At 43.4% G+C, this 12,943-nt stretch overlaps 1 protein-coding gene across 1 annotated transcript in view; it reads right to left on the reverse strand.

Moving 5' to 3' along the window:
• Positions 1-623: 623 nt before the first annotated feature.
• The window catches only part of LOC111227277 (BAH and coiled-coil domain-containing protein 1-like), a 60,535-nt gene continuing 48,215 nt past the window's right edge, over positions 624-12,943 (reverse strand). Inside the window, exons 14-28 of the mRNA XM_022752709.1 lie at positions 12,676-12,790; positions 12,137-12,371; positions 11,812-12,006; positions 10,600-10,773; positions 10,186-10,469; positions 9,412-9,492; positions 8,853-8,982; positions 8,638-8,752; positions 8,119-8,194; positions 5,771-5,879; positions 5,536-5,652; positions 5,269-5,430; positions 3,321-4,570; positions 2,943-3,179; positions 624-2,851 (exon numbers count right to left, since the gene is read on the reverse strand). Of these exons, the coding sequence (XP_022608430.1) occupies positions 2,642-2,851; positions 2,943-3,179; positions 3,321-4,570; positions 5,269-5,430; positions 5,536-5,652; positions 5,771-5,879; positions 8,119-8,194; positions 8,638-8,752; positions 8,853-8,982; positions 9,412-9,492; positions 10,186-10,469; positions 10,600-10,773; positions 11,812-12,006; positions 12,137-12,371; positions 12,676-12,790 (3,490 nt within the window). The 3' untranslated portion in view covers positions 624-2,641. The remainder of the gene's footprint in view (positions 2,852-2,942; positions 3,180-3,320; positions 4,571-5,268; positions 5,431-5,535; positions 5,653-5,770; positions 5,880-8,118; positions 8,195-8,637; positions 8,753-8,852; positions 8,983-9,411; positions 9,493-10,185; positions 10,470-10,599; positions 10,774-11,811; positions 12,007-12,136; positions 12,372-12,675; positions 12,791-12,943) is intronic.

Consider the following 12,943-nt stretch of genomic DNA (forward strand, 5'->3'; position numbering starts at 1 on the left):
TGACATAAAATATCATAAAAACGTCATAGTATAGTAAGGCATGAAATGTCATGGAATAGTATGGTGTGAAAAGTCATAAAAATGCCCTAGTTATAGTATGGCATAAATCGTCATACAAACGTCATAGTACTTAAATGCATAAAATTACAGAAAAACATCATAGTATAGTACGGCATAAGACGTCAAAAAATCGTCATAGTATGGCTTAAAATGTCATAAAGTCGTCTCATAGTAAGGCATAAAACGTCATAGCATTAATCATCAATTAAGAAAATAGTATATTAAGGAATTAAAAAACATATATATAAAGATCTCATGGAGCATTTCAAGCGCTCTTGACAGTCCCCTTGGTGGTCATGGTGGCCCTCTTAGTTCGAATATGCCTTGGGACGGACTACTGCACACACAGTATAATTAGTGAATGTGGTAACGTTCTACTGCCTCGAAGGTTTGTTATATCTGTGTTTAAAGCAAAGTGTTTTTTACAGTCTGGTAAAATTAAGTTTTCAAATAGGTGAGGTAGGTGCAGAAATGCTGGGTTTAACATGAATGTGTTGCAGGGAAATGGGAGATGCAGTAAGATGAATGCGACAGAGGCAAAATAATAGAATTAATTCACAGAGTTTTGTGGATGAGAAGAATCCAGTGTTGCTTTATTTCTTTTCACTAGATGGCCTCTACAAGACCAGTTTTATTTAAGAAATGCAAATGCGACATCACACCAAGAAAAACAATGTCACATTCTCATAAAGCGCTCTTGGCATGAACAAACAGCAACATTGACAATAAATAAAATGTTGGCGAACAAAATAAAACTTTGTGAACAAAGAATACTCAGGATTGCATAAACAAAACAAAAACAGACAAAATGTACTTGGCACAAATTAAATAAACTTAAGTAATTTTCAGATTGAGTGAACCTACTCTATGTCCATTGCTTTGTGAATCTGATTGTCCTTCACAGTTAGCATTGAGTATGTGCGTGTACTGTACAAAATAGACACAGATGGCTGATGAAACTAAAATAGACTAATTCCAACAAATTGTCAGCACTCAACATCTTACTTTGTCAGTACCTTGACCTTCATAGTCACACTCCCAGGTGGCCTTTTGCTGCATATTTTTGTACTAAACAAAACTGCAGGTACATGTGCAAGAAACCATTGTCACAATGCAAAGCCAATACATATGCAAGTATATCAAGGACAAGTATTCTAAGTTACCAGTGATTTCTGATTTGAGTTCAGTACAGGTGCTTGACATTATGTTAAATTTAAATAAAGGAAATAAATGTATTAAAGACACTTTGGTATTTTGTAAGTAATCATGTGCTAAACTATGCATTCATGAGTGCAATGCACACTTAACACATTTTCATTAAAAGACCTAGTCTTGTTCTAAATTGATTTGTGTGGACATGATTATAGTGATGCCAGGACACTCATCACACACAAATATTGTGTCATAACGGTATACTCATATCATTACTCTTCATTTCATCAATCATTTGTGACCCGTGATTGCAGTCCAGTGGGATCTGCCTTGTGATAATGACCAACATGAGAGGTACATAAATAAAAAGTTTTTTTTATGTTTGTTTGTTTTTTTTTTTTAAATAGGATAACAAAAATGCGAAGTAACAGAACACTTATACCAAAAGCCACTTAACCTATTTTTTAAAACAGGATGACCCCTCTCTCTCAGAGAGTGAGTCTTGTCCTGTTGTAGACTAAATCCCTCTGTCTTTGTCTGTGCTCTGTCTGTCACTGTCTGTCTCAGCAGGGCATATGCAGTGCAACACTAACGTCTCCAATCTTGACTTCCCAAAGCAAAGGAAAAACAAGGTAATGTATTCTACACCCATATAAAAATAAATCAATTGCAAACATGGAAAGATACATCTCATATATATACAATAAACTCCTATATAAAATAGCTTTTATGTACATATAGACAACAGACAACAATACAATAATTGAACTGTACAATGTACACCTGAACAGTTAAGACAGGCGAGAGGTACTGAAGTGTATGGCTTGATTGGGAAAATTTCAAAATATTTACAGACATCAACTTTACATCCTTTACATGTTTTCATCTTCCCTGGAATGAAGAGGTTTAGGGAGAGCCCCATGCCTCACTTTTGTTTCCATTCCCTCAGGTAAGGCTACCTTTAAAGAATTGGTCCACTGAGGCTTTTCAGCCTCATGTTATTTTGCACAGTCCAATGCAATCTCAGCTCTCCTTTGGTGACATATGATAAGAGCTGGATGCACGAGTCCTAAAACCAGTTATGAAGCTGTCAATCACATGGGATCTATTAAAAAGAGATTAGTTTGACGATTGAAACGCCACTTATTGAATTTTGTGATGCCCAGGAAGACCCAGGCTTTCTACTATTCTTCTTGTAAGAATCAACCAGTTATGGACATCTCCTTCACTTCTAATAAGGTTAGATGCCAATAGACTCCAGTGTGTAACCTCAGACAGCCCTGCTTTGGTGCTGCCCTTTAGTCCATGGGTCCTTGAGGCATACCCAAGGAACACTCGCCATCTTCCAAAGCTGGACTGTCTTGTAGGTAAAGTCATGGACTTTTATTCTTTCTCCAGAGGAGTCCTTCAGTAGTGTCCTCGTGGAGGCTCAGCACAGGATGGAAACCCCTTCAGCAGTGACCAACTGACCAGTGGTAGGGTCATACGTCCCAGCCAGGTAGTAGAGGTCTGAGGAGGTACTGTTCGGCTTCTGAATGTGAGTCAGACACTCATACTCCTCCCTGCTTACCACCTGGCACTTATGAGAGATTGTCTGGACGTCATTCTCATCTTCATGACATGACTGGTACAGGGCATGCTGGATAGGGAAAAGAAATGGTTTCATTATTATAATCAACAAAGAAAGAATAATCTCATTTGAAAAGTTCAATATGCTACAACTATCTTACCTTGCCATCTCGATGCCTCTTGCCAAGCTTGGTCTCTTCAGGGTGGTAGAACCACTTGACTTTGACCACCATACTTGAGGTCCAGGATTCCCAGAAGTTCTCAATTCGACCAATGTATGGGAGGTTTGGTCGTCCAGCCGAGAGGAAGACGGCACAATCTCCCACCCTTACTGTGTCTCTGCCTCGTACGATGGCCTTATAGAAAAGCTTCCTGGCCTTGCCCTTTAGACCTCGCCTCTGTGAAAAACCAGACACTTTAACCAATCCTCTTTGATAGATGATTATTGATCTTATGTTCTATGTTAACTGAACTTATAATTTAAGGATAAATCTTTTCTACATTGATGGTATGGAGTAAGATGGGTAGGCTATTCTTACCTGTGTTGGGTTTCCTGACCACCTCCACATTTGTCGCCCTGCTAGGAATGCAGACATCTTGGGCCTTGGTATAAACGAGGTGTCATCTGGAAGCATCCGAGGTTTCTTCATGAATTCCTTAGGTTTAGAGGTGGAACTGGTGCATTCTTTCCTCTTCAAAGACTTGCTGTTGGACATCTGGTCAGCGGGCCCTCCTTTGGCATTGGAAACAGCCACAGCTTTGGCCACGAAAGAGTGCTGATGTGGCCTTGAAGAAGTGGAGGGTTCAGACGGTTGCAGGAGCCCCCGGTGGGAAGACAAACAACTCTGCAGCATTAGTGTAGAACTGTCTTCATCCTCTGAACTATAGGATGAATCATTGTCGGAGGAACACAGGCTGGAACTGGAGAGGGAGCCTGAAGAGGAGGAGCTGGAGGAACCTGAAGAGGAGGAGGAGACTGACAGACGAGAGAGGAAACGGCCAGCCGTCCTTAGTCCTCCTGAGGCTGCAGCCAGTGCAGCCCTCCTCCTCTCTTCCTCCTCTTCCTCTTCTTCATCATCCAGATCAGAGTAGGAGCTGTGACACTCTCTGTGAGAGCTGAAGCCTAAGTCACCATATTCTCCCAGACGCAGAGCAGGGGAGGGCTTTCTTTGAGGAGTGGTTCCTTTCAGGAGAAGTTCGACCCTGGAAGCACCGCCCTTTTTGTTGTCTTTAACGAGCAAGACTGGGTGGGAGTATACCTCTGTCCTGGGCATACCACTCACACTGGAAGAACCACCTCGCAACAGCAGAGCCTTGCTGTTCTTTGTCTTGGGGGAGGTCACTCCTTCATGATCTAACTTGACCAGGAACTCTTGTCCAGACTTCCTGCTCCTTGGCATAACAAGCTCATCTTGCCTGCGCTTCTGGCCATACAGCCCACTTCTGGGGCCTAGAGATAAACTTGGACCTGGCCCTGTAGACTGACTACAGAAAGAGGAGTAGCCATTTGCAATGCTGCTGAAGGAGTCCACCTCAAAGGAGCTGCTGCTGAAAAGGCCTTTTGCTGGGATGGAGGCCAGTGGCTGGGTTTGAGGCAAAGGGAACAGGTCATCCTCCTTCCCTCTCAAGACCTTCCTGGGTGCCCCATTGAGCTGAAACAGATTGTCAGACGTCCTCTTCCTGGTGTTGGCCAATGAGGGCCAACCCAGGAAAGGTGAAGGATTTTTATTGGCATTCTCAGACTGCTGCTGCTGCTGCTTTTGTTTTTTCCCAGAGCCCTTTGGTCTCCCTAGAATGAAGAAACAAATAATTAAGCATGACTGTGTTTTACTTGTACATACTGTACAGTGACTGGTTCAATCATCAGACCTGCTCAGTCTGACACACAGTCCAATAAAACACCCCACAATATATCCTGTTGTTGTAAATCTACTGCTGCACAGGTTTATGGTGATAGTGTGTCAAAGATGTATTGATTCAACTCTTAAGTAATTTTTTCACCAACCCCTTGCCACCCTCTATTTATATGTGTAATGTAGACACAAAATTAGAAATACCACTGAATATAATGAATGTAAAAAACAAAACTAAAAATAACTAAACACAGCCACAAAATCACCAGAGTTGAAATTAACACCTCTGACAGCGTGTGAACAAAAACTAACCATTATAAACTTAACAAAAATAGGATATTTTGCAAGGCTATTGTGTTGAATTGCATATTTGAGCAGTGTACAAACACACGGAAATGTATTTTGAATTGTACTAAAAAAAAAAAAAAAACGAATTTTCATGTTAGATTGAACTTAGAGAGAGAGAGAGAGAGAGAGAGAGAGAGAACATGCAGCAAAGGGCCATGAGTTGGATTTGATCCCAGGCTTCTGCGGTAAGGACTGAGTCCTAATGGTACGCGCTCTACCAGGGGAGCCACCGAGGCGCCAGTCCTCTAGTTAATTTAAGGTGTAACTAAGAAGTGTACATTCTTACCTGGTCTTCTTTTGTGAACAGTTAGAGTTTGACTGTTGGTTACAGTATTAATAGTGCTGAGTCTGTCGGAAGGTCTGTCACTGATGGGGGCCTGCTCCAGACTGGAGCTTCTCTTTGCTGTTGTCCCGCTGGGTACATGCAGGGCAGGATATGGCTCCCCACCTGAAGAACAAGAGGGTAGAAGATTATTAGCATTTAGCTATAGGTGGACAATACACTGCAACATGAAAGGGCAAACTCTTAGTTACAAAGAGAGTAAACACCCACAGTGTATCTGGTATCCTGGAGGCAGGAGGCGGATGTTTGGGAGAGATATCTTCCCTCGGTCTCCATCATCAAACTCTACCATCACTCCTCCCTGCTTCCCCTCATCAGATGACCCACCTGCAAGGGACAAAAATGCTGTTCGTCAGGTGTACTAAAAATTATTGTGTGTGCATGCAATTAAATAGTTGAGGATAGACAGGATCCTCGCACAGGATGGAAAAAGTTGATATCTCACCTCTGCGAACATAACCTGGATATAAGCAGCGTGAGCGTTCGCTCCAGTAAGCACACACCCTGGTTCCTTCACTGAGCATAGCTTCTGACTCTGGACGTATATCCAGGACCTGAAAGCCAGACAAAAATATAATTAAGATTCATTACAGGCTGCACACAAGCGCACACAGATAGACATGCATGCATGCATACACACACACACACACACACACACACACACACACACACACACACACACACACAAACAGTGTGAGAGCAACGGAGCATTGTGCATGGGCAGCCACTGTGCCACGTTTCCAAGCGGCACTTATCTCATGCCAATGTGCCAGTCAGGGCTGAAAAGAACGGAAGCCATGATGCAGTAAATCCTGACTTGCTGAGTAATACTAAAGAGGGCCTGAATAGAGGGCTTGTGATTGCAGGTTGCCAGATCTTCCCTCCAACAATGCAGGCAGCCCCAGCATCCGCCACTCAGTGGGGGCTCTTTCAGGTTGCTTTCATTTACTGTTGCCATGGCGAGGGACCCTTTGACTGATGAGGTGTGGATGGGGCGGGGGAGTGTGTGCATGGGGTAGGGAGAAGGAGCTCAGTGGAAATAGGAGTAAGGGTGTCAGAGTCAAACGAATGGCTTGAAGTAATTTAAAGACAAGAAAAGTGGAAGTCTGGCATAATTACAACCAGCTGCTATCTGATGAGTGTTTAGATAGGACTAAAGTTGCCAGAGGTGCTTGATGTAGAACTTCCAAGAGAGAAAACAACATTGTGAGAAGGCATTGTGGGGAATCTAACATTGATCATATGAGCAAGTTTACATAGAGAGAGAAGCGGGAGATAAGCAGTCAGATAATAGAAGGACTCATATACAGTATATATCTTCAACTGCAACAGGAACCTGATGAATCCTAATCTTGTGGACAATTGAATGCGATGAGTCTATAGGTCTTATCCGATCAGGAGATATAAAGTTTAATTGAATCCTATGCACCTGTGATATACTATAAGTCTTAGTTAACTTTGAACACAGGTTTTAATGAGAGGTGAAAAAAACATAGGGTTTCTCACAATATTTACTCAATATTTAATTCAGCTTTAATTGAAAACATTAAGGGTATGGCTACTAATTGCACACGACTTACAGTTAAAATGTGTGCCAGTTAAAACCCTTCAAAACGAAGCTCATTTCAATACATGCTGCACTTCACCATAATAACAGGAAACCCAGTTATGTCTAGTCTAAAATTGTTAGACCATGTTAGATATGGTCCCAGCACAGTTATCTCGCACCCTTGTTTGAGTGATCCAAGGTGCAATCATGCCAGTTAAACTTTGCTCTACTCCTTCAGGGTCGTCATCTTCGAACACTCCATTGTGTGCAAACACAACGTCCTGTGCCATATTTGGCAACCGTGGAGACTTATTTTCCACAGTTGGAGAAGATGTGGGTAAGATGTGTTAAGTGACCCAGCTGTTATTAGTGCATAGAGACCAGTATTCTCACAGTGTTTACTGCAGGTGTAGGTGACCTTTGTCCCATTTCTTTAACTAACACTCCATTCTGGATGCAAATCACACTAGGAAGTGCAGGTTACCTAAATGCAAGTGAATACCAGCCAAGAATATGCTGTGTTTTATGCAATGTATAATTATGTCTCATTATATAGATGACTTGGGTAAACTGTAATTGTATCTTAACATGAAACTGAGCGAGGATTACAAATAGAAATGATCTTGTGGTCTAGGTAAAAAAAAGAAAAAAAAAAGTTAACCACCCCAGGTACTGTGCAAAAGAAAAAGCTTAAGGGGTGAACAATGTTATTGTGAAATAAATACCCAGTATGTCCACTATAATAGCTTGACATCACAACAAGTCTACATCACTCTAGGTCGTCATTAGCTAGCTTCTCTTCATATGCCGTCTTTGTCGATCTGAGCCTTTAAACAACTTTGTTACTTTGGGCAGTAGGAATGTAAAGTTCACGCCATCTCCCATTTAAACCAAAACATGAATGGATCCAGGTGTTAGTGGGATTATCCCACCCACACACAGAGCTCGGTTTAACAGACATTCAGACACTCACACACACAAACCTAAAGATCCTGCCTCCCATCTGTTCATATTCACTTAACAGGTTTAGATGGCCTCAGTGACCCAAAGAGACAGTCAAAGGAGGTTGAAAGAGAGAAAGCAAAGGGACTGGCAGAGCCGCAGAAAGGCTGGAAGGCAACGGAGAAATGCAAAGAGGGTGAGAAGGATGTTCGAGAGAAATAGAAGTGTTGTGCGAAGAAGACCAAATAAGTGATCGCTTTTCTTGTAACAAAGAGTGTTTTGGTGCAGCAGGGTGAACTTACAGCTTCCTGTAGCAGTTGCTCCAGTGAATAGATTCTTGGGCGGTTTCCTCTTTCACCGTCGATGACAATGCTAAAGCTAGAGAGAAAGCACAGCAGAGAGAGAAAAAGATGATGCTATTTTCAGATTCTTGTATTATGCTTGCCTGGATCCCATGTCATATGTTACTCCCACTCTGCTGTTGTTATAGCATCTCTTTGCTGCTTGAGCCAGTATTGACACTCAGTGCTCGGTATGAGATGATGTAGGGTTTGTTATGTAAGGAAGAAGGATGTGAAGAGAGATAAAAAAAGAGGCCAAAATTGGTGATAGTCCTCTCATGCAAAACTCGAAATTTTCTACCCTACCCCAATAAATCAAGTTTGCATAATTTTTTTTTATGATGAATTGATGTCTAGAAGAATATATTAGCCTTCAGGATAATTCATTAATTTGATTGTCTGCCAGTTCTAGCCATATCTCAGCTACTACATAGACATGCCACGAAAGAACATCGCCTGAACCACTGCACATGTGCTTACATGTCTGGGAGCTCTAGAGTGTGGACCCTGGCAGCGTAGAGAAGCTCATCCTCCTTAGAGATCAGCACCTTCAGTCCATCAGTTAAGCGTTCTTTAGTCAGGACACAGTTAGGAACTACATGAGGAAAAGCAAACGTCACAATTGGTATTTCAACATCATTAAAACTATCTGCAGCTTGAAACACTGTCGCGAGACATCCAGTGTTATCCCTTACTTTCAGGGCTTTTGTTGTTGTATGAACAGCTGCTGTTCTCCTCTTCCTCTGAGAAGCTGCTGCCATCCATCTGAAAGCCCTCGTCAGCCGCAAAGCTCTCCAGCAGCCGACTCACTGCTCTTCCCTTTGGCTGCAGAATACAGATAACAGAAGGGATGGACAGAAGAATAAACGGATGGATAAAAAAAATTAATGTGAAGATAGAAAGTGTGATAGAAGAAAGAAGAAATTGTTTAGCATGCCACTCAAAGTAGCAGTTAACCACCGGGGACTTCACAGTGCCTGTACCATGTCCTATCAGTAGCCATTTTACTCTAACATTTTTTCACTCTGTCACAGCAGAAGGTGTGAGCCACCCCCCTTCCCACTGCTCCTCTCCCATCCTCTCTTCCCCTAAGATTACTCAGCAGGAGGTTGGGCTATGTGCAATGTGCTAAGTACTTTTAATAGTTCTACAGTAACGGTCCTCAGGGTGAGAATTCTAGGACAGTAGGACATCACCAGAACAGATTCTGTTTGGCGGATAGAGTGTTTTTTTTTTAATCCATCTGATTGGTACCTGTTGGTCCTTGCTCCTTCGGCCCCTGCTGCCCTCCTCGCTCTGTGAAGGTGGGGCCCCAACCGACCAGCAGCTTCTCCTCTGTGAAAGTTGACAAGATGGGTGGTGAGTGTGTGACATATCTAGGCAGGCACTCCAGTTATGGTCCCAGCAGGTGCAGGGGGGGAGGCGGCAATGGGTGCAAACTTTATACACACAAATGGTAATTTATGTGCATAATGGTGTGCACAATTTAAGTCCTTTGAGGGTACAAATGAGTTATTGGAGGGGACATGTTTCTAATTTGTAAGCGCTATTAAATCAGGTTTTTAATTCACATTCACTAATTAAACTGTGGGTATGATTTAAAATGTGTGTGTACAAGTTATCAAAATGTTTTATCCCTAATACCTGCCAGGCTCTGCTTGAGCTACAGACAATTTTCCATCATCCAATACTTATGTATCCCCCATCTTTTTACTGTCATGTGCATGTGCACGTGACACACCCATCAAGACCGTTTAGTGGCAAGTTACATGCATAGTACCTATTATTTATGGCTGCTTTTATGCTTAGGGTTAAAAATTTATCTCACTTTCCTGGGAGGCTGTGATGGCCCAAAACCACTTTTGAAATGTGGATATATCATACAAAGACTATACCATTTATTTTTATAATTTTTTCAGTACCATTTTTTGTACAATTTTCTTATCATAGAAAATGTAAGTTTTATTAGTGCAATCAGCTTTTCTTATTCAGTAAATCAAATTTATGTAAAAACTAGTTTCCGCTAACCTTATTGATTGCTCCTCTCAACATGGTGCTCTTGCGAGTCGCCCTCTTTAGCCTCTCACTTGTGGTAGGGAAGGTGGCTAGACCCATGCTCCTCCGGTAGCGGTTGCCTCTGGTCCCAAGGCTGCCCCACCGAGGCTCCTTAGACCTAGGGCCACCTGGCCTTCTGACCCCTTCAGGTCGGTGATCTTCGCGGTGGGTTTTGACTGCAGTGGCCAGCCCCATCCTGCAGGGGGGCTTCTTCCTTACTTTGACTTCCCCCTCTGCTCCAGACAGACTCTGGGAGCCTGTGCAGTTCAATTAGAGAAACAGACTTAGACTAACAAGCCAGGAGGAGAAACACAAAACAGATGCTTCCCATGAAGATGTAGGGCAGCTTTGTTAACTCATAAATCAGTTTTCAAAGGATGGTCTTACCATAAAGCTCCTGTCTCTGCTTTTTGTTCCTGGCTTTCTGATTGGCCTCCAGTTTTACAACAGATGAGGGACTCGGACCTGTCACGGATGAGCTAGAAGTGACATCTCTGGGGGGTTGGGCTCTGAAGTCTTGACCTTCATCAGTATCATAACTGCCTTCCTCTTCTTCATCGTCTAACAGAGGTGGAAAACAAAAAACAATCAACCATAGAGATGGTAGGTTTTATGAACTCACTTGGCTTATCAAATCCATCTCCTGAAGTCATTACCAAACAGTGAAGTTCTTTAACTTCCTCTCCATCATTTCACAGGCACCTCATTAGCATATAAGTAAATAGTTTAACTGTTCATAGAAATGATGTATGAAGTGCTTTGCCTCAGTGGTATTTCCTGGTGTGAACCCACATGCTACAGAGCGAGTGTACGAGGAGTGTAGGAGTGCATGCGTGTGTGTGCGTGTGTGTGATTGTGTGCGTGCGTGCGTGCGTGCGTGCGTGCGTGCGTGCGTGTGTGTGCGTGCGTGCGTGCGCAACTGCACTCGCTCCAGCAGCTCTTTGGCCCAGTCAGCTAGTCTCCAGGGCTGTCAAAGCCTCTCACAGGCAAGTGTCCACAGCTGTGGCTGCACATCTAGCCCAGATCCGCCAACAAGGCCGATCACTGAGGTGTCGAATGTCCATGCACACCCCTGTCAACTAACACCTTTCCACTCACCTATGATTGCTTTTACAAATTAACAAAAAGCATGCCTGTATTGCATATCTTAAAATGATACCCAATTCAATGTGTTAGTGATTCTCTGGTCAGATATGATTATGTCAGGGGTTCTTTCTTTATTTTTAGCTTGAAACATGTGAAATGTGTGTTAAGCACTGCATTCATTTTGTGTTTCTGTGTAGGGTCAATGTTTTTGGAATCAGCCACCCAGAACACCCTTAACAGGTGGTTGTTCCATCACTCAGATAACACTTTCATAGCTAGCCAATTAGAAATCCCAAGTCCACCTCACTTGTCTATCTATGTGGGAGTAAAGGAGAGAAACCAGAAGTCAACAGCGCCAACACAGGAAAACATGCAGACTTCACACAGGAGTCAGTCCCAGGGCTTTCTTGTTGTGAGGGGATATGTTTACTTCTGAGTCATGGGTTGCCATGGCTAGTTTCATTACCTATCACTGTATTTGTCTCATAACAAACTCAGTATGCACTGCCTCACCTTGATCAGAGGAGTCACTCTCTGCAGGAGAGCTCTCTCCCTCCACCATAGCCTCTGGTCTCTGGCCTCGGAGAACCCTCGCTCTGGGCTGGCTCAGACGGGAGGAACCCTGCGTCAGCGTGGTGGATCCCTTTTTACGTCCACGTCGCACCAGTCCAGTCCAGCTCTCCTGTGGGCCACTGTCTACACTGGCTGCTGAGAAAGTTTGCAAAACCAATCACAGTTCAAATCTATGTTAGGAATTGTTGGTGCATCTTTAGGAATTCATGAATTTATGAACAAAGCAGTGTGGGGCACAATCAATATTGTGATTGCCGGTATCTACCTGTGTCACTTTGTCCCCCAGACTCTCGCCGGGATTCAACTTTGCTTGTGCCCTGGCTTCTGTGCCCATGCTTGAGGTTGGAATTGCAGGGCGAAACCTCCTTGTCCCTGGAGCAAGTCCCTGAGAGATTCTTTTTACCCTGGGCTTTCTGTTTGAGCTGAGCCACATCACTGGCCAGCTTGGAGCTGAGGACGCTGTGAAGACTGCTTTTTCTGCAGCCCTGCGCTTTTATCTGCTGCAACAGAGAGAGATGAGAGAGCCGGTTACACTCCCGGTCACAGCAGCCGCAAAAGCATCAGAACGTCAGAGGAAGAGGACTCTCATTTGCTCACACACAGAGAAGAAAAAGGAGTAGTAGAGGCCCCAATGAAAAAGATATTAATATGGAGAGCAGAGGATTTGACTCCTGAGGGTAGCACCTAATTAGAAATAGTGTGCAACAAAAGAATACATCAAACGCAAAGAAACAAAGAAATAGTGCCCTCTTTCATTTCTCGTTGCATGGAGGACAAAAGGGAGGAGGACAAGGGGACCCTGACCTGTGTGCTGCTAAGTCGCTCAAAGCCTCGACTGGACAGCCTCTTCTTCCTTCTCTGGCTGTCTCCGCCCCCTCCTAGATCCTCAGGCGACAGAGCAAGCCCCGCCCCCATCGACCTGCCAGTCAAAACAAGGGAGAGGCATTCATTAGAGAAGAATGGCGGTGGTTTGAAAGAAAAAGAGGGGGTAGAACATCAGAGGGGAAAACAGAGTTGAGTCACCTCTCTGTGGGATCTAATAACTCCCCTTTCTCTGTCTGATGAACAGAAT

The sequence above is a fragment of the Seriola dumerili genome, unplaced genomic scaffold, assembly GCF_002260705.1.
Source record: "Seriola dumerili isolate Sdu_G_001 unplaced genomic scaffold, Sdu_1.0 BDQW01000169.1, whole genome shotgun sequence".
Taxonomy (NCBI): domain Eukaryota; kingdom Metazoa; phylum Chordata; class Actinopteri; order Carangiformes; family Carangidae; genus Seriola; species Seriola dumerili.